The 21,338-nt window shown below is 42.4% G+C and overlaps 1 protein-coding gene across 4 annotated transcripts in view; it reads left to right on the top strand.

Moving 5' to 3' along the window:
* The window catches only part of PRDM2 (PR/SET domain 2), a 66,778-nt gene extending 45,884 nt beyond the window's left edge, over positions 1-20,894 (top strand). For 3 of the 4 annotated variants that reach the window (XM_038159674.1, XM_038159676.1, XM_038159677.1), the window contains 3 exons: positions 249-4,617; positions 17,221-17,349; positions 19,587-20,894. In XM_038159674.1, coding sequence (XP_038015602.1) covers positions 249-4,617; positions 17,221-17,323 — 4,472 coding nt within the window. In that variant the 3' untranslated portion in view covers positions 17,324-17,349; positions 19,587-20,894. Of the gene's footprint in view, positions 1-248; positions 4,618-9,792; positions 13,039-17,220; positions 17,350-19,586 lie in introns of those variants that run through there. The other variant, XM_038159675.1, reaches the window with a different exon arrangement.
* Positions 20,895-21,338: the final 444 nt, after the last annotated feature.

Here is a 21,338-nt window from a genome sequence, read left to right as displayed (position 1 = left end):
GGGACACCTTTCACTAGACAAGGTTGCTCAGAGCCCCATCCAACCTGGCCTTATTTTCTTCAGCAGTGGATATACCTGAGAACAGATAGGTGGGACTTGCATGCAGGAAAACATCCACCCACGCAAGTAAATAAATGAGAAGTGGTTTTGTTGTGCTAGAAGAAAAAAGGAGAAGAAAGGTGTAGCATATCCTGAAGTGTTTGGTAAAAATATCTCATGCTTTTCTTCATTGCACTCTCGTGTTCCAGGTCATAAAGAGGAAGATGAAACACCTTCTGTTTCTGCTGTGCTGTCTCTGGAACAAACAGCTGTGATTCAGGAAATGGTAAATCAAGATGTACTTCCAAAGCTGATGATCCCCAGTCCGACCAACGAAACACAAGTGGTAACTGAAGACAAACAAGGAGAAGCAATAAACTGTGCATCAGATGATTTAGATGATGATGAAGAGGAGGATGAAGAAGAGGAAGATGAAGAGGAGCTGGAAGATACCAATATGCCTAAAGAAAATGCTGAAATGCCTTTGATATGTGAAGAAAAGTTGGACTCCATGGAAGAACAAAAGAGTACGTCAGAGGAATCTCCAGAAAGCTCTCCAAAGAAAAAACTCGTGGTGAAAATTCCAAAAGCAGAGGGGGAATCCAACGGCGATGTTCAGGAAACATTCATGTTTCCTTGCCAGCACTGTGAGAGGAAGTTCACAACAAAGCAAGGGCTCGAGCGCCACATGCACATCCACATATCCACCCTGAGCCACGCGTTCAAGTGCCGGTACTGCGGGAAAGCCTTTGGCACGCAAATCAACAGGCGGAGGCACGAGCGACGCCACGAGGCCGGGCCCAGAAGGAAACCATTCCTGACGCTGACGTCCTCACAACACTTGGATAATGTTGCTGATAACCAAGTGATTGTGGATGATGGTCTTAAAGATGACTTGAATGTTTCCAGTCTCGTGCAAGACTCTGTTGTCTTGGATTCTGAGAAAGTTCCCCAGGAAATGTCAAACTCGGCGTTCGCTGAGGAAAATAAGGAGCCCAAAGAATTGCATCCATGCAAATACTGCAAGAAGGTTTTTGGCACTCACACCAACATGCGGAGGCATCAGCGTAGGGTTCACGAGCGTCATCTTATTCCCAAAGGTGTCAGAAGAAAAGGGTTCTTTCCTGAAGAGCCACCTCTCCCAACAGAGCCAGCCCCAGCAGTCCAGAGTGTGTACATAGCGAGCACAGAAATAGAAGAGGAAGGTGAAGGAGATGATGTCTATCTTATGGATATATCCAGCAATATCTCTGAGAATTTAAATTACTACATTGATGGTAAAATTCAGTCCAACAGCAGCACTAGCAATTGTGATGTGATTCAGATGGAGTCCAACTCTGCAGACTTGTATGGATTGAATTGTATAATCAGTCCAGTCACAGTGGAAATTTCCACAAATTTAAAGGTTACACAAACACATGTGAATGAACCTCCTAAGGAGCCCTCTAGCAGTGGGAGCAGTGAATCCAAAAAGAGAAGAACTGCCAGCCCTCCTCTTGTACCAAAAATAAAAACTGAAATAGACCCAGAACCTATAACTCCTACTAGTTCTTTAAATCTTCCTCTTAGCATTTCAACAGAAAGCTTACAGTTTCATAAAGAAAAAGGGGTTTATTTGTCATCAAAACTAAAGCAGCTTCTTCAGACACAGGACAATAAGAAGATAACTCCATCAAGTGAAATCCCTAAAATAGGACCTTCTGTTACATCATCATCTGTTTTGCCTCCAGTATCCAGCAGATTTAAAAGAAGGACCAGCTCTCCTCCCAGCTCTCCACAGCACAGTCCAGTGCTTCGAGACTTTGTCAAATCAGGTGAGGGAAAAACCGTGTGGAATGATAATATTCGGAGTTCAAAAATGCCAAAGTTAGAAAGCCACAGCAACTCACCTGCTTGGAGCTTGACTGGAAGGGAGGACAAAGAGACTTTGAGCCCTCATTGCTTTGAAGAATATAAAATATCAAAAGACTGGACAGCAGCTCCAACTTTTGGCAATGTGTGCAACCAGCAGCCCCTGGATTTATCCAGTGGTATGAAACAAAGGTCTGACGTCAAAAGCAAGACTCAGGTTCCCTGGGAATCTGTTTTAGATCTAAGCGTGCATAAGAAGCCTTGCAGCGATGCTGAAATTAGGGAATGCAAAGAAAATTCCACACACCCAACGTGTAGTGGTGTTAAGAAGAAGAAACCCACCACTTGCATGCTGCAGAAGGTTCTGCTCAACGAGTACAACGGGACGGCCGCGGCCCTGGAGAGCGCGCCGGGCACGGCCGGCGCCGCCAGCCCCAGCAAGGCCCTGGAGCCTCCGGCCGAGCCCGACGCGGATCCTGCTCTCTCGGCGCCATCTTCCAGTGACACTCAGCCCCTCAGCTCCTCTGCTTCCCCTGTGCCACCGGCGCCCGCTGCACCTGCTGTGTGCCAGCTGCCTCCGTTGCTAACGCCCACCAACCCCCCCTCCCCGCCGCCCTGCCTGCCCGTGTTAACCGTGGCCACGTCCCCTCCCCCCCTGCTCCCAACCATGCCCTTGCCCATTCCAGATGTCTCTGCCAGTGCCACTAACACTTCCTCCTGTCCCTCGCCACTCTCCAACACTACTACCCAATCCCCCCTACCTGTTCTTTCACCTACAGTTTCTCCTTCTCCATCCCCTGTCCCTTCTGTTGAACCTCTTATTTCTGCTGCTTCACCTGGCCCCCCTACACTGTCTTCCTCATCTTCCTCCTCTTCTTCCTCCTCTTTCTCATCCTCTTCTTCCTCATCATCTCCATCTCCACCTCCTCTTTCTGTAGTTTCTTCTGTTGTTTCCTCTGCTGATAACCTTGAAAGTTCTCTCCCAATAATAAAACAGGAAGAAGCTGAAAGCGAGCAGCAGAAAGCGAGAGAAGAGCCTCATACTTCAAGTGAATCAGGAGTAGTGCAGGAAACCTTCAACAAGAGCTTTGTGTGCAATGTCTGCGAATCACCTTTTCTTTCCATTAAAGACCTAACGAAGCATTTATCCATTCATGCTGAAGAATGGCCCTTCAAATGTGAATTCTGTGTACAGCTTTTTAGGCATAAAACGGACTTGTCAGAACATCGCTTTCTGCTTCATGGAGTAGGGAATATCTTCGTTTGTTCAGTGTGTAAAAAGGAATTTGCTTTTTTGTGCAATTTGCAACAGCATCAACGGGATCTCCATCCAGACAAAGAGTGCACACATCATGAGTTTGAAAGTGGGACTTTGAGACCCCAGAATTTTACTGACCCCAGTAAGGCGAACGCAGAGCACATGCAGAACCTGGCAGAAGATTGTTTGGAACCTTCAAAAGAGGAGGAAGATGAAGATCTAAATGATTCTTCTGAAGAGCTTTATACTACTATAAAAATAATGGCTTCTGGAGTGAAATCTAAAGATCCAGATGTCCGTATGGGCCTCAATCAGCACTACCCAAGCTTTAAACCACCTCCGTTCCAGTATCACCATCGTAATCCTATGGGTATTGGAGTTACTGCAACAAACTTCACAACCCATAATATCCCACAGACTTTTACTACTGCCATTCGATGCACAAAATGTGGAAAAAGTGTCGATAACATGCCCGAGTTACACAAACACATACTGGCCTGTGCATCTGCTAGTGATAAAAAGAGATACACACCTAAAAAAAATCCAGTTCCCCTCAAACAGACAGTGCAGCCTAAGAATGGCATGGTGGTCATTGCTGGGCCTGGGAAGAACGCCTTCAGACGAATGGGGCAGCCTAAAAGACTCAATTTCAATGTGGAGATTAGCAAAATGTCCTCCAATAAACTAAAAATAAGTGCATTGAAAAAGAAAAACCAGCTTGTACAGAAAGCTATCCTGCAAAAAAAGAAATCTGCCCAGCAGAAGGCAGAACTGAAAAATAACCCATCTGAGACGGACTCTCACATCTGCCCCTACTGTAACAGAGAGTTCACTTACATCGGGAGTTTGAACAAACACGCATCGTACAGCTGCCCCAAAAAACCCATCTCTCCCTCCTCCAAAAAGAATTCTTCCAAAAAAAGCGCAGCTTCCTCACCTGCAAACAGTGACAAAGGCAGCAACCAGCGCAGGCGAACGGCGGATGCAGAAATCAAAATGCAGAGCACTCAGCCTCATCTGGGCAAGACGAGAGCACGGACCTCAGGACCCGCACAGCTCCAGCTCCCCTCTGCCTCCTTCAAATCCAAACAAAACGTTAAATTTGTACCTTCCATGCGATCTAAAAAGCCAAATTCATCTTCATCCTTGAGGAACTCTAGTCCTGTAAGAGTGTCTAAAATGTCCCATGTTGATGGGAAAAAAACTAAGGTGGTTTCCAAGAACAATTCCTCTGGAATCTCCAGCAAAGCGTCGCGGAAATTGCACGTCAGAATACAAAGGAATAATAAAGCTGTTTTGCCAAGTAAATCTGCTGTGGCGAGTAAGAAAAAGGCAGACAGGTTCAGTGTAAAATCTAGAGAGAGGATTGGAGGACCAATCACACGGAGTCTGCAGCAGGCAGCAAATGCAGAAGCAGCAGAAAACAAAAGAGATGAAAGCAGTACAAAGCAAGAACTGAAAGATTTCAGGTAAGCATTTAATTTGAAGTTGAAACAACCCAGGAACACATTGCTTGCTGTTTTGCTTGCTGGTCTTTTTTTTTTTTTTTTTTTGTCTTTTGTTTTTTGGTCTTTTTTTTTTTGAGTTTCTCATGCTTAAATAAAAAAAGAAGTTGCATTTCCTAAAACGTGGATGAGCAGCTTACTGATGCTGAGGTATGATGTACATACTTGATGCATTTTGTCATGTCATAAAATTATACACGGTTTGTATAGAGAATGTCTTTAATTATAAACTGAATTGAAAACTCTGGAAGAAAAAATGTCAATACCTGAGTGCAAATAAACTTAATGTCATTAAACTCAATGTTATTGGAGACACTGACCTTGTATTTGGGATCTGACATCTAAGGTAGCCCAGAAGCATTCTGGATTTATTTATGGTGGTTCACTAAGTTAAAAAACATGACTGCATTCTTTACTCACTAAAATAACTTGCTTTGGTTTGTAATAAAAAGCATTCTCTGCATATATATATATATATATATATATATATATATATATATATATATATATATATGAAAGAGACAAACCATGACCAAATACTTCAAAAATGTATGTGCATATGGACTGAGATCATAAAATACTTAATATAAGGGAAATAGACATGTAAGAAAAGTTACATGAACATGTAAATTTGTTAGAAGTATCATGCTTTTTATGTTTCACTATAAAACTTTATAATTAAAGTTCTATTTCTTTTTGAGAAGAAGCATTTTAATCACAAGAAAGGGTAATCCTTCAATAAATAAATAAAAAATCTTAATCTACGTGCCTGAGTCCCGATTTACGTCTTCATGTAGTCTCTCAAATCAATAGTATATTTTGCACAGTGTTTATAACCTTTGTTACCTTGCTCCTGTCCTGTTTTTCTTGGAAACGGGCATCTGATTTGCTGAGGAACTTTCACAAAGCTCACTGGTAATTAAGAGTTCTTTTGGGGTTGGTAATTGCAGCGCCTGGCTGTGATTAACACCAGATTTAGGGCCGAGGGTAGGGTTTTTTTAATCGAAAGGAGGGGGAGGAACTGGCAGCCTCTGTCAGAACAAGAAGAGCAGGATCTGTTCATTGTCAAAATCCAAACTGTTCACAGCTTGTGTGTCTCACGGTGGAGATCTCCGAGGTGCAAATAGTGAGGAAATACTTTGTAAAGTAAAGGTGTTCAATATAGCAGAATTATTCCCGAGTGCTGGAGGGAGGGGAATTTGACTTAAAATAATCCATACCCAAATTAGGATATGTTGAAGGAGAAAAATGTTATTGGAATTTGGAGACTAATGGTGTAAAAATGCCTTTTAGGAACAAGAAATGTCTACCAGGCCTGTTCCCTTGGGACATAAACATCTCCATGTTAATTCTCATCAGCTGCTCTCTTAGTTATGTGTGAAACTGTATTTAAATGATGCCAGAACAGATCAGTAATATAAGAAGCCAAAACACCACATCTTTCCATCCAAATGAATCATTTGACCTTAGGCAAAATAACCAAGTACTTGGAAATGGGTGCATATGGGAATTGTTTCACAGTATTTGGGGAAATAACAATTGACCCGGGGCAAGGTTTCCTTGGCTGGCTCAAATACCGTTGGTTTACTTTGGCTGCTTGGAGTCTTTATTGGTTTAACAAATGGTTACACCGGGGAATTCTTTTTGTCACCAGGGAATTCTTTTTTTGAAGTAATTTTCATAAATCTAGATTGTCTGCTCAAATTCTTTTTATATCAGTTCTACAGTATGAAGAATTTTTCTGCCTTCATACGATAATATCAGCACAGTTTAACTTTGATTCTACTCTGTGTAGGCACTGTTGGGTTTTGATTTTTTTTTTCCAGGAAATCTGAATATTTTTTCAAGACTTGCTTCATGTATATTTGTCTGCCAATTTGTTTTTCACCTTTCAGTTTTTCTGTGTAAACATTCTTGTTCACTAATTGTTTTGTCATTTATCTTCAGTTTTTGTTTTGTTAGGTTTTTTTTTTCTTAATTTCTATTTTCTAGGAATCTCCTGTAAAAACAAAACAAAAAAAAAACCCCTTAATGCCATGGTAGAGCTGTTGCATGCTCATCTTAGGATAAGCACTACGCCAAGGGATGTGAAATCCAAGCTTGTGAAACTCACAGAAGCTGAGTCACAGCCATAAAATTGCCTGCAGGCTTCTTGCTCATGCTCAGTATCAGGCCTAGATTTTCTTACTTTGTGCTTGACACACGTGGGATGATTCAGATGAAAGCAAAGGGTACTGTTAAACACAAATGAAACCCCTCAGGAAATCGGCAGAAGAAACAGTGGGATGAACTGAACCAAATCTTTTGCTTGCTCTTGATTTTGTGCACACCTTTGTGGATGGTACTGGGCAGTTCAGTTGCTGTGCTTGGCAAAGCAGCTTCCTTCAGCCTGTCCACAAATCCGTGTAGATTCAGGGCCAACAATTGCTGCACTCCAAGTATTTTTGTCATGTACTGGGTCTCTTCAAGCCTTTTGTCTAAATGAGTCAGTAGAGGCCAGCCTAGCAAGGCAGAATTACCTTCCCACCTTCTCCTCACTTTCTGAGTCTTTTAGATGTCCAGTATACAGTGGAAAAAAGCCTGATTTGGATGTTTTATGGATTTTCCAAGTTCTTATTTACACATGCAAATAAAACTTTATATAGCAGTGATGAATTTCTAAACACCAGATATATAACGGATGCAGTGTATCTTTTTATGGGTAAGAAGGCTAGAGCAGGGCTACAGACCTGCATATTTTGAAAATGAAATATATAATTATTCTAAAAGGTTGTACACCTGTAATTTAAGACAATGAATTGGTCTATTGTTCATAAAGCTTTTTATGGAAATACTGTTTGTCACGTGTTCATAGAACTTTCACAATTAATGACAGAATGGATGGAAAGTGACTAGTTTCTTTATACAGACACCCCTTTTATTTTTTGTTCTTAAAAAGTAATCTACCTCTTTAAAATTTGTAGTTTAATACTTGTTTGGTGAATTTGTGCCACTTTAACTTTCACTTTCACTATCATTCCCATTTTGTTACATTTCTGTTATGGGGACTTTATGTTGAAATATTGTATAAAGCATTTGTAGCAAGTTTAAGAAAATAAAATATTTAAAATTATTTAAATTGTTTTGGACACTTCAATTGTACTATATGTGATTTACATTTTACATTAATTTCATTTTGTTTTCATTTTGGGTTGTTAATCTCGGAGCATGTTCCTGTATTAAAGTTTGCTGTTAGGTATATTGTTTCTTCTATTGGAGAGTGCTATAAAGATTATTCTAATGAAAACATTAAAAATTGCAATTTGACATAAAAGTGGGGTTGTCCTTGCTTTTGAATGCTGTAGCCTTGCTGGAGGGCTGTAAATGCAGGTAAGAACTGAAGAGGGATTTTCCTCCTCCTCCTCCTGTGCTGTCAGTTCCAGTCCGTGGTGTTGCAAGCATTTAATGACCAACCAGATGGAACTCTCATGACCTATTTTCTAAAACCAATAAAGTGAACTTTTTAAAAACTTGAAGGGAAACGTGCCTTTTGTGTGGAAAGCAGATATGCCAAGAAAGATAAAACAGCGTTTATCTAGGAGGAGTTAAATGTACTTGTATCCTTCAGTTGTGTCTCCTGGTTCAGTGACATGAATTTATACCAACTGGCAACTTCTGACTTAGCTTGAGAGTTTTAGGTTTTAATTGTGGACACAGCTAATAAATTTAAACTGTTGAAATTTACACTATTTCAGCTTCTGATAGTACAGTTTTCTGTTTTACTGATATTACAGTTTTCTGGTTTTATATGCTTTAAACTTGTTAAATAGTCCAATAAGGAAAATACACACAAAGGTTTTTTTGCCTCTAGAGAATTTTGGAATGTTGTGTTCCACCACCAAGATGTGTGTTCTGCCTCTGGCAGTGGAGCTGGAAGCATCTGTGTCCATGTTAGTGTGGCAGTGGGGTGGAATAATGTAACATTGATAAGGCTAAACAGCATCACAGCAGTCAGTTCCTTCACGTGCTCCCAGCTAATCCAGTAATAAGTTACTGTTTTATGTCTATTCAAATTAATACTTCTGTCTGAGACTTTATGGTAAGAACTCCCAGTTTATTTTTTCAGGTGGGATATCATTCCTTGAATGTGTTCTGTCTATAACAGCATTTTCCCTGAATTTTAACCGGTGGGGGAAGATCTGATGGAATGATGCAGAGCTTCCAGCATTGTTCATGGAGTGCTTTTGCACTCTCTGCAGTTTGGGATTTGCACCACAATGGAAGAGGTGAATCCTTGGTCTACTTACAACAGCAGTGACACCAAGGAGCTGGGAGGAAGCCACAGTGAAGGTTTTCAATCTTGATTAGGTTTTACTATATTTATCCAAGAGAAAGCATTGTTTTATGTACCCAGTGTTGTATTTGGAGGTTTTATAAGAAAAAGGAAACATGAAAAAAAGTGCAGACTTACAGTCATGAGATTGCAGAGGATGGGACATAAACTTGATTCATTGTTTCCAATCTTTTACTGACAAAGGAAATATCACTGCTGCAGTCTGGGTATTTCAGTCACCTTGTAAGGATTTATTAGCCATGTCTAGCAGTGAACTGATGGTGAGTAAACCAGCCTCATTCTCTAATATTCTGGCAGAAATCCTCTTGCCATTTTATGTGTGGTTTCTCTGCTGTGATGTTAAATCCTGTTGGGTCCCAAGGATGTGCCACACTGAGATGTTCACCTGTGTTCACCAGTTGATCAGGGAAATGCTGGGTGATGGAGGTCTCCAAATGACAGATGATCATCAAAGAGTTTCAGTCCTAAATAGGTGACTCATCACAAATAGAAATGTGCAGCTTTCATAGTTACTATTGCTGTTGCATCTCATCTGCATAATTGGATTTCTCTGGCTTTTATAGCCGCCTCTGTATGATCTGAAGCAACAATAAAGCTGTAACATAGCCCACAGAGTGCTGACACGTCTTGAAATGCATCCAGACAGGCAATGAAAACAATTAAACTTGTCCTGTTTACAGAGACCAAGTGACACGCTGGGTGAGATCAAATGAGTGTTAGTTTAATAAAAACAGCGATGCTGGAGTTGTTGTGGAGAGGGAGATCTGACAGCTTGTGTTTACCTTTTTCTGTTTTCCATTTTCCAGTTTGCTGGAAGGCATGGGAACCACCTTGTGGCAGCAGCTGTGTGTTCAGTGCTAGGTGTTAGAGCCAGTCCAGGGGATGCAGCCAGGCCCCTCCTGCTCTGCAAGCTCCTCAGCCCCGGTGGGAGCTGCCCAGGGGGATTCAGGCTGGGGTGCTTCTGCCTTTCTGGTTTGTCAGCATTTTGTATTGCAAGGCTGTTATTGAAAAGTCTACTTTGGTTCCTGATGATTTTCTTTGGGGAGATGTCATAGAGTTGGATGTCTGAGTGTTCAATATTGAATGCAAATAGGAATAGCGTGCACTTCATTTACTGTGGTTTGTGACTTCATTTCCAAAATTACGGGCTCAGCTCCAGGTTTTTACTGCAGATGGGTTTAGCCAAGGAGCTGAATTGCTAGAGACAGATAAATAGCTTGTGAATGACCTTAAAAAGAGAACTTTGAAGACCTTACATACTAATTCTGGCTTTTATTTACTGAATGTGATCTGTGTGAGTCACATGATGATGTAGTTCTGCTCATGATGAAAAGGAGCTAAACAATAGATTTTGAACAAGCACATGCTGGTTTGGAGCTGAGCTTTTGTGGTAAGTCTGTGATGAGAGAGAGCTGAATTTCCACAGCTATTTAATTAAACTGTAAAATATAGCAGCTTTCTAGTGGAAAAAAGGATTTACCTTCCAGTACGTTGCAAGAACAGAATGGTGAGGAAAATAGATCTATTTCACGGCAAGATGCAAATAAAATACTCTTAAATAAGGCGTGGTATTAGTGTACAGTTAATAGTCCATTGTACACATCAAATGAGAGAGTGGAAATTGAATGTTATTAAAGAGGGATTTTTTTTTTCCACGTGTCTGAATGAGTTGCTGTTATTTCCTAAGCTTTGTTTGGGATCCTTTTTTTTTTTTTTAAGTAAAAATGTCCTACGATTTTTTTGAATGAAATAAATACTAAAGTAACAGACTGCAGCAGGAGTCAGTGCTGCTTTGTGCCCATCAGTTACAGTCAAGCAAGAGCTGGATGTTTAAAATGCAAGTAGAGTGTTAGAGTGGGATGGGTGTAAGGCATCCAGTGTCTAACATGAGATTATTGAGAGGACACAGCACCAGGAGTCCTGTGCTGCCTCTGCACCAGTCTGCAGCCACTGCCTGCCTCTGTCCCTCTTCCTTAGTAAAGAGGAAGCCACTGAGTCACCTCGGGTGCTGCTTCCCACACAAACTTCATTACTTTCCATTCTCATTTTGCTGCACCTTTACTTCTCTTAGTAAGTCTTTAAAAATGGTTTTGGTCGGTCATCCTTTTAGAGCATTCATTGGGGAAAGAGTACTGAAATCCTGCTTTCTGGTTTTTTCCAGATACAAGGCAGTAAAACTGGAACTCAAAGGGAACCTTGAGCAGGCATCAAGTTGGAGGGAGGCTTTTTCTTAAGAGATGGGTAGCTGCTTCATTTTCATAATTTATTCAAAGTGGTTAGTGAAACATAATGTAATCAGCAACATGCACTTTGTTTGTGTATATGTATCTCTCCGTTTAATTTTTTAAGACTTTTATGTTTCATGAGCCAAACGGGGTCTCTGAGTCATGTTTTGGATGACAGCACTCCCAGAAACTGCCAGAGGGTTGTGAGAAATGCCTTGGTTATTCAGTGGGTGATGTTCCATTTCTCTGAAACGCAGGGCTCAGCATTCAGTCATTCGTGGTGGCCTGGCACACAGCAGGTGAGCAGCAAAACTGAGACTTGCACCACCGTGTCAGTCCAAAAGTGTAACAATCTCATACCTGGGCCTGTTTCAGCAAAGCCTGCCTTGTTTCCAGCTCAGGGAGCTGGAGGGCTCAGCCTGGAGACAAGTGAGACACTCAGAGGGGACAGTCCCTCTACAGTTCCCTGACAGGAGGGTGCAGCCAGGTGGGGGTGGGCTCTGCTCCCAGGGAACAGGGGGCAGGACGAGAGGAGGTGGCCTCAGACTGTCCCAGAGGCTGCCCAGGGCCGTGGTGGAGTCCCCATGCTGGAGGTGTCCAGGAAACACCTGGAGGTGGCACCCGGTGCTCTGGGCTGGGTGACAGGGTGGGGATGGGTCACAGGTTGGACTCGATGGCCTTGCAGGTCTTTTGCAACCTCAGTGAGTCTGTGATTCCTTCTGCAGTCGAGGCAGTGCTCAGCAAAGTTCAATGCCTGGGTAAATGCATGCAAGGGCTTTTTCAGGGAAGTGGTTTTCTTGGAAGGGCAGAGCTCATTCCCACGTACACGCCTGTGCACAGCCCCCAGCCCTGACTCAGTGGGGGAATTTATGTAGTGTTTCCTTTAGGTGTCAAGGTCCCTGCTCAGCATTGCAGTGTGGAAGGAGGTGGGAAGATGAGAAATACTGAATTCTTACATCACTGAGCTGCTTTGAAGAGTTTCACACTCAAACTCCACTGTCACTGGAACTTGAAGTCGTATTCTCCCTTCATTATGGCAAATTCAGTATGTCCCTCATCTACCTTTTCAAATCAAAACACTTTTTTCCTGTGGTTTCTTTTTTATGTAATGAGATGTGCAGGACTGAGGGCTCATCCTTGTTCTGCTGCCCTCCAACAATCCTTTGGAACTCTTCTGGTGTCACCATTTCTCTACAGAGCTAAATAAAATAAACTGCAGTGTTCCCTATGTGTGATGAAAGTTTTCTCATTCTGTGAGGAATGTGATTTAGTAAATACAACCTTTTTATCCAATGACATTACCTGACTGTATAGAAGATGAATTTGAGTACTTCTATTTTTAATCCAAAATTGTTCACCTTTTGGCTTGCAAGATACTCTGTGCCACTTTAGAAGGGCAGGAAGACAAATTGCTGACGTGATACTGTTCATCTAAATTTATAGGTTTACACAAAGATTTCTTAAGTGACTAAGACTCTGAACTCAACTTAAAGTACCTTTGAGGCAACTGATTTTCTGAAGGAGCTCAGAAGCTCTCTCAGTGCTGGATTCCTTTTCAAGTGGCTACTTTAGGTCACTGCTTGCTTTTGAAAATGTTAAACACCATTTTACTTCAATAGTAAATGTTAATACATTGATTTCAGAGTCCCCCAGGTGAGCTGTAGGCACGGTGTGAGATTTTTCCAGCAGTTCTCACTGTTGGTTTGGTGTTCATCACCACAGTTCCTCGTGATCCACGGGGAGTGGAACTGAGCCAGCACTGAAACTGCAGAGCACGTGTGAAACAAAGCAGGTTGTGAGCTGCTGTGGGGCAGCAGTGCTGCTTTAAAGGATTCAGCTCTTTGAAGCACTGTGGCTGGAGAGTGCTGTTAGGTCTCTTCTTGGAAGTCTAGAATGCAAAGGATCTCAAGAACAGGTTTTTCCAGTTTCGATTCGTGAAAGGCCTCACCATAATATTCATGTTCTGTGAAGGAAAGATAAAATCCTGACCTGCTCCAGCTCTTTCCCTGCTTTCATGAATAAACACACAGAATTCTCCAAATAGCCACAGTCCAGCACATTAAGATCCTTTTTGCTTTCTGCTGCTTCCCCATTTTCTATACAGTGAGTCAGGACTTTTCCATACAAAAGGAGACATGCTTTTGTCTTGAGAAATACTTTGTTTCACTGGAAGGGACAAATGAAGGTCTTTTCCTTAGTGGTGATGCTTTTTATGCTTTTCCAAGTCCTTGTTTTGTGCATTCACAAATGAAGCAATGTACTGCTGCCCAAGAGTACACTGCAGTCAGGGTAGCAGGACTGTGGTTTAATCTCACTGAGAGAAAGCCCAGAAATGCCATTTATCCACTCCCTGAACCTTCTTGCTTCCTTTCTGGCCTGTGAAATTACTCAGAATAATTCTGCAAAACAAAGAATTTGGGCTTAGACATCCACATTTCTATTTTTTTCTCTAGGCAGTCAATGATTTGTGTCAGCTTAGCTATTCTTTTACTTAAGATTAGGAAACACTTGACAGAATATGTTCCTGGCATGCTTGTTAAATGTAATGTGGAATGTGTGTGTGTCTTGAAATTTTGGAGCATATCCTTGGGGTTATTTTAGATTATAGAGTATAATCCTTGCAGGGAAAAAAAACCCAAAAAAACGAAAAAAAACCCACTTTAATTGAGGTAAAAATGTGAACCTAAATCACCTGAATTTTTACCACATCCTGCCATGACTTTGCTCACTGAATTTCCCTGGTGGGACTGGCAGCCCCCACAGATCACTCCAGCCTTCATGCCCACAAATACCATGGCTTATTTCTCTGGGACATTCCTAGAGAATTAAACTAGCAACCCAGGAGAATGTTAATTGAAGAAGTGTGGTAGAAGACAAGCTAATTTGAATAAAAAATACCAAATGTATTTTGGGAATGTCTTAGGGAAGAGGCTGTGCCAGGGTTTGGCATTTTTCCTGGCCTTTGAGTTTGTGCATGCTGCTCATGGCAAGGCTCATGGGGAAGCCTGGGAAGGTATATGGAACTAGGAACTTGCTTTGGACAAATTAAGTATTCAGGAGACAATTTAACCTGTAATAGTAATGGTGGTGGTGTGGGAATCTCTTCCTTTGTTCAGTCCTCTGCTTTAAGGCTGCAGATTTTCTGAGTGCCCTTGGCAAATCCCTTCCCACCTGACTCCGTTCTGGATCTGAAAAACTGGGATTATGGTACTGACTCACACTACAAAACACTTCCAGATTTGAGGATGGAAAACTTTAAGTGCTGGGATTTAGCATATTTTTTATTGTAGGGAGTCTCACCAAACTGGGTGATTTATCTCTTCTAGTTTGGGTATGCTCTCAGCTGTGAGAGAGAGCTTTAAGCCCTGTAAAAAACAGCCTCATGGGACTTCTGGGTTAGCTTTAATTTATGGAATAGCTGGTGCATCTACCAAACTATTTAGTTTGGTTTCAAAGTCCTTAGTTGACAGAGAAAACTTTGTGCACACAAGTCCTTTCTGCTACCTGACATTTGGGTTCTGGGCCTTTTTTCCTTACAAGCAGAGTATGTTTTCTGATGTTATTCTTTTCTTTAATCAATTTCTTTTCTGGCTAGGCCTGTTCCCAGCAATGGTTGTGGCAGGGCTGGCTAGCCTGGGCTGTGCTGTTGCTCTGGGCTGTGCACAGGGGTGTGAGGGGCTGGGAACAGCCCTTGCCCCTTCCCATGGAATCATCCCTCAGCAACACTGCTCAGGGTGGCTCAGAATTCCTTTCTTTGCCTGTCTCCAGTTACCCAGCTCTGAGATGGTGAAAGCAGGTGCAAAGTGACAGTGATAAAAATAGCAATTTCAATCACAGCTCCCAATGCTGCAGGGGGATCTCAGCTCCCCTCCCTCTCGGAGACCAGCTCCCCTTGCACACCCAGGAGTTTGTCCAAATCATCCCAGCATCCCAGCTCTTCTTTAAACAGCTCTTAAATGAGAGTTCTGCCCCACTTCAGGTGAGTGTTGGAGCAAGGAGGGCCCTGATTCCTGGCAGCTTTGGCAGAGCAGGCAGGGCTGTGGTTTTGGAGCATGGTTCATTGGGAGCACTATGGAAAGGCAGCAGTAACAGCTCCATAAGGAACTCAATTTCACTTTCCATTTGGAAAATAAAACCTTTTTTTATCACATTCCTCTAATCCTCAGCTTCCAAATAACAAGCCATGATCTATTAGCTTTAAAGCTCGAGGAAATTAGGGGTGAAAGATTGTAGAATTCTGGAGTAGTTTGGGACCTTAAAACCCATCTCTTTCCACCCTGCCATGGGCAGGGACACCTTCCACTGTCCCAGGCTGCTCCGAGCCCCATCCAACCTGGCCTTGGACACTTCCAGGGCTGAGTAGCCACAGCTGCTCTGGGCACCCTGTGCCACCCTCACAGGGACGAATTTCTTCCTAATGTCAGATCAGGGTGTGTGTTTGAAAGTCTAGGTCAGATTTTTCCCTGATGCTCTTTGGATTTGAGCTTTTAACATTTTTTTTTTCTTTAGGTTTCCCATAGGATCTAGACCCTGCCTCACTGCATGCAAGAGCACACAGATGTCATCAGTTATAGAAGAACTTTAGGAAGTCATAACTAATATTTTGACAGAAAGCATTACTTACATGGAGACATTCTAAACAGAAATGAACTAAAATTTCCCTCTTCTAGTTATAGTAAAAATCTGAAGGCAAACAAACTAAACTTATTTTGGATATTCTGCTGTTTCCCTTGGCAACAGTCCTTATATGGAACAACAAAAATCTGGCTGTTGTTGACCTCCCCATTACCACTTTCTGGTTCTTCCACACTGGCTGAAGGTTTCAGGATTGAATTCACAAAGGCTGGAGTGGATCATTTACATAGAACAATAACAAAACTTTTGGCAGGCAATTTTAACCACAATTTTAATTTGAAAATAATTGAATTGCTTGCTTTTCGTAATTTCTGTGGTTTTGGTTCTCTGTTGTAATGGAAAGTTTTGCACTTCTTTATGTGCAACTTGCAGTTGCATTGTGTGTAAGGACAAACTGAAATTTCCTTTAAAGGGTGTGTATTGAACTCTAAAAATAACCCAGAGAGAAACCTGGCTTTGAACTTTTTTTAGACATGTTGCTGTGTAAGAAAATGGTATTTCAAAAGATGTTCCCTTGGAAGAACGTAAATGGTTTGGTTTGGTCAGAATTTTGAAGAATTTACCTTGAGAAGGAAGGTATGTAATTACCTATGGGGTGCACAGGTGTGATGGAAAGCAGACAAGTTTGAGCATGATAGCAAAAGGTGCTGAATTTAAAAACAAATAGTGGATTTTTTGGAATCTTTTACTGTGTGTAAGTTTGGCTGGGGTATGCATTTGAACTGAGATTGTATGTCTAGAATAGGGCAGAAGCAGTTGGACTTCCCTTGCTTTGAGTCATGTGTTCAGGCTTTCTTCTTGAAATCACAACCAACTGAGGCATAAAATAAAAATTTTACAGTAAAAGTTTTAGAATTTCACCTTCACTTTGGGACTCAGTTTAAAATTTGAAGTGCAGTAAAGGCACTGTTGTGACCTGTCCCTGTCAATTCTGTCAGTGCAATAGTGACAGGAGTGTTCTGCCAACTTTGACCTGGGGAGAAATGACCAGATGTGGTATGTGCTCTGGTAAAGCCAATATCCCTTTCCAAAAATAAGTATTTTAAAACCTGATATGGATTGTGCTGAGAGAATATGAGAGAATGGAACAGGACTCTTGTAGTTTCTGATGTAGCTGTGGGTTTGTCTGTCCCTGGTGGGTCTGGGACACGGGGTGGGAGCCTGGACGCTGCTTCCAGTTGACAATATCTGTTTCCTGCTTAAACAAACTCACAGGGTAAGTTCCCAACAAGACAAAAATACCCTCTTGCCTTCAGAAGTGGCTCTTGGTACTTGTAGTGTGTGGTTTTCCTTTCTCATGGCTTGCTAAAGCACGACTCTGGTTTTGCTGGTGCCCGGTCTCTGATGCTCTTCTGCCTCTTTGCACACTTGCAGGCTCCGCGTGGCCTCTAGATGTCCCTCCTCCTCCTCGCATAACCCCAGCAGCAGGCAGTGCAAGAAATCCAGCTCCACCTCATCCCACTTCTTCAAGGAATAGACCCTGGGCATGTGTGACCAAAGCAGGTACAGCCACACAGCTATCGATGGTATTTTTGCCCCTGACGAAGGAGGAATGATGAGGAGGACTCCACTGATATCAGAAGGCTAATTAATTTCTTTATTATACTATATTATTCTATGCTATATTACACTATATCACATTACATCTAAACTGAATCTGCCAAGCACTCAACCCTGCACACACTGCCCAGAATCTCGTGGCTGTCAGTGACAGTCCCCACACACACACACACACACACACACACACACACACACACCTGGCCCTGACAGGCCAAGGAAACAAAACTCCATCACTCTGGGTAAACAATCTCCATATTGCATTCTACTTTGGCACAACACAGGCACAGCAAATGATAAGAATTGTTTTTCCTTTCTCTGAGGTTCAGAGAATGCAAAACCCAGAAATATTGTTGGGAAGAATTGTGCCTTGCTTTTCTCTGTGAAGAGAAATGTGGTGACACCCAGCCACAGGAGGGTGTGCAGGGTTCCCCTCTCCTGTGCTCCCAAACCCCGCCGTGTTCCTGTGGGCAAGGAGTGCCAGGCACTTTGGGGGAATGAGCCACACCTCAGAAAACCCACAGTGCCACTGCTCTTGTAACTGGTGCTGTTGGGGTTTGGGGGAAGGCTGAGAGGCTGAGAACTGGATGAGCCATAAAAAGCTGCATCCCCTTCCGTGCTGGAAGTGATGCTTCCAGTCCAAGACTGTGAGACCACCGAGACCCTTGAGCCATTGCTGGCTGCTCTGTCTCATTTCTGGGGTGGAGAGTTGTTGTAGTTTCTGGGGTCCCCATCAAAGGAAGGAAATTATGAATCTGACTCCATGTTCTTAGAAGGCTAATTTATTATTTTATGATACATATTATATTAAAAAATGCTATACTAAAGAATAGGGAAAGGATACAGACAGAAGGCTACAAAGAATGATAATGAAACCTCGTGACTCCTTCCAGAGTCCTGACACAGCCTAACTGTGATTGGTCATTAAATCAAAACAATTCACATGAAACCAATCAAACATGGAACTGTTGGTAAACAATGTCTAAACCACATTCCAAAGCAGCAAAACACAGGAGAAGCAAATGAGATCATTCATGTTTTCATTTTTCTCTGAGGCTTCTCAGCTTCCCAGGAAAAGAATCCTGGGCAAGGGGATTTTTCCAGAAAATATGACAGTGACAGAGGGTCTCTAGGGTTTGTTCCCTTTGAAGCTCTTTGCTAGCAATAATCTCCTCTTGAAATATGTGCTGTACTAACTCCAAAGGGATAAGGTTCTCTCTGGCCATGGGTACTTCCATACTGTGGATCAAAAGGATGTGTGAGTGGAGTCAGCCCTTTACCCCTCATGGAAGGTTTAAGGAGTTTTGTTCACGATCTTTTAAGACCTGAGGTGTCACTCTGCTGGATCTTGGGGAGCTTGAAGATGGTGATTATTTTTGTAAGGACAGATTTTATCCCTGTCCTGGAAGGAGTGGTGTTTGTATATGATTGTAATAGTGGGCCAAGGGCTTTGGGATCTTTTAGGCTGACTGGGAGAACACTGGACAAATATTAACTGTCCAAAAAATGTATACCTGTGAGTGCATTTTGCTGGCTGCTTTGGTGGCCCACCACAAGCTCAAAGACAGTGCAAAATTACAATTACAATTGCAATGCAAATTGCAGTGCTGTGATAACATCAAAAGTCTTACTTGGGGAAGTGGTGAGATAAACTGTGTCATGAAGCACTTTGGGCTTGGGCAAATTAATGAGCCAGCCCCATGTACTGGTGAGGCTGAGCTGATTTTCTCTTGGTTTAAACAAGACATTGTTTTCTGCTTCTTCACTTCCCCACCATTAACTTTCAGATAATAATCTCCTTTATACTGATGGAACAGCTAAGGAACGGGATACTTAACAAGTGTAAAGCTAAAGGTGACAATGAGTACCAACAAAATTAAGACTCTTTAGCCTGAAGTTTATTCTTTCTTAAAACCATTCAAAAAACAACATTTGAGGGAGTAGTTAGTAAAATTCTGAGGTTTGCTATCTCCTGAATAATGGGGATGGTTGCTAATTAATGTCAATATCTCTAGCTGTGGCACAGACCATTTAGTTGTGGTCCAATTTCAAGCAAAATTAAATCCCGGGTGTCTCTTTGCTGTACAGTGGTCACTGAATGACTTGCTTCCAGCTCCGTGGAACATGGAACTGGGACTCCTTAAACTATTTCTGATTAAATGCAACTCTCTGTGTATTTTCAGGTACCAGAAACTTCTGACTGGAAAAGGTGAGGCAAAGTAATCCTCAAGCATTGTCCTCTCCTGCTTTGCTCAGATGAGGTGAGATGGGTTCCTCAGCAGACAACAGGGACAGCAGTTTCTTCTGCTGGAAGTGATGATGTGCTTCTGTCATCTCACCCTTCCTTCCAAGGGAGGGAGCACAGAGCAGGCTCCTGCCTTCTCCAGAGAGTGGTGAACTGTGGGGACAGGGGGATCTCGGGGTGCCCCAGTGCGTGGAACCCACGTGCCAGCATGGAGAACAGCCTGGAGAAGTGCTCAGGCATCTGCAGGCAAAGTACCCCAGCTCAGAGGGTGGATGGGTCTGGATGAGTCTCCTCTTGCTGGGAGAACACAGAGGGTTTAACATACTATGCAATTAAATTCTGAAAAGACTGTTACATCCTTTTAGTTTCTGCTTTACATCCTGATGGGTAGAGAACTGGGCATCCCACAAAAAAGCACTGCAGGGAGAGTAGGGTTTCCTGAGGTTCCCACATGTGAACTCTGTGGGTACCCCAGTCTCTTGACTTGGAACCATTAGCTTTAAGGGGCAGGTGCTGTTGCTTTTGAAGTGCATCAGGACACATGTTTTTTGTTACATGATCCCTGGGAAATGCACTGACAGCCCAGTTCCGTGAAGGGACAAACATCCGTTTCTCAAAGGATGCCATAACTTGTCTTGCCAGCCTGGTAGTGTTTAGAGCCAGGATTTATTTATTTAGGGATAGTATCAAACACAGGTGTTGCTGTGCAGTATCAGGCCAGACTTGTCCTTAAATACAACATTTGTCCTTAAACAGAGCACCTGTGTTTGTGTCTCTAGACATGTGTTTGTTTTTGGGGGTGCTGAACAGAGGCCATCCTTGAGGACAGCCAGTGAAGACTAATTCCAGAAACACACAGGTCAGCTGATAAAACACAGAAAGGTCTCTCACCTCTTTCCTGTCCCCAGATGGGGTCAATCACACCCAGGTACAATATCTGCCAGTTCTGGGCAGAACTTCTGCCCCGTTCACCCATGAGGTGAAGGGTTCCTTCTGCCAACACGAGATTTTCCATGATCCCTGCTAGCACAGCATCCAGGTTTGGAATTTTTAAGGAGGCCAAAGGGGTTGATTGTTGTATTTCCTTCTTGTTTCAGTCAATTTATTCCTGTCCTTGACTTTGCACTCCACACAGATAAGCACAGATCTGTGTATGCACACATTAGTTAGGAAGAAACAAGTGCCCAGTTAATATTCCTCCCCACCACCCTGAGAAAGTCAAAGAAAGGATCCATTTTATATATCTATATATCTTCATATATATCTATATATCTTCATATATATATATATATGAGACACATAAAAATATATATGTATGGAACTGCTGAAAACAGTTAATTTTGTGTCGTTTTGATGAAAATCAAATTGTTCAAAATGAATAGAAAAGCTTCATAGAAGAAACACTGTTCACCATAAAAATGTTTTAGGTGTGTGTTGTTTGAGTTGGAAAGAAAAGGTTTTCGGGATCTTGTATTATCTCACCACAGATTTTTTAGGTAAACCCCTCTTGGAGGCTTTCTAAGTGCAATTGTGGTTTGGGGGAAGGCTGAGAGGCTGAGAACTGGATGAGCCATAAAAAGCTGCATCCCCTTCCATGCTGGAAGTGATGCTTCCAGTCCAAGACTGTGAGACCACCGAGACCCTTGAGCCATTGCTGGCTGCTCTGCCTCATTTCTGGGGTGGAGGGTCT

The sequence above is a fragment of the Motacilla alba genome, chromosome 21 (assembly GCF_015832195.1).
Source record: "Motacilla alba alba isolate MOTALB_02 chromosome 21, Motacilla_alba_V1.0_pri, whole genome shotgun sequence".
In the NCBI taxonomy this organism is placed as follows: domain Eukaryota; kingdom Metazoa; phylum Chordata; class Aves; order Passeriformes; family Motacillidae; genus Motacilla; species Motacilla alba.
The sequence above is the reverse complement of the archived record's forward strand: the minus strand, read 5'-3'. Positions and strand labels throughout refer to the sequence as shown.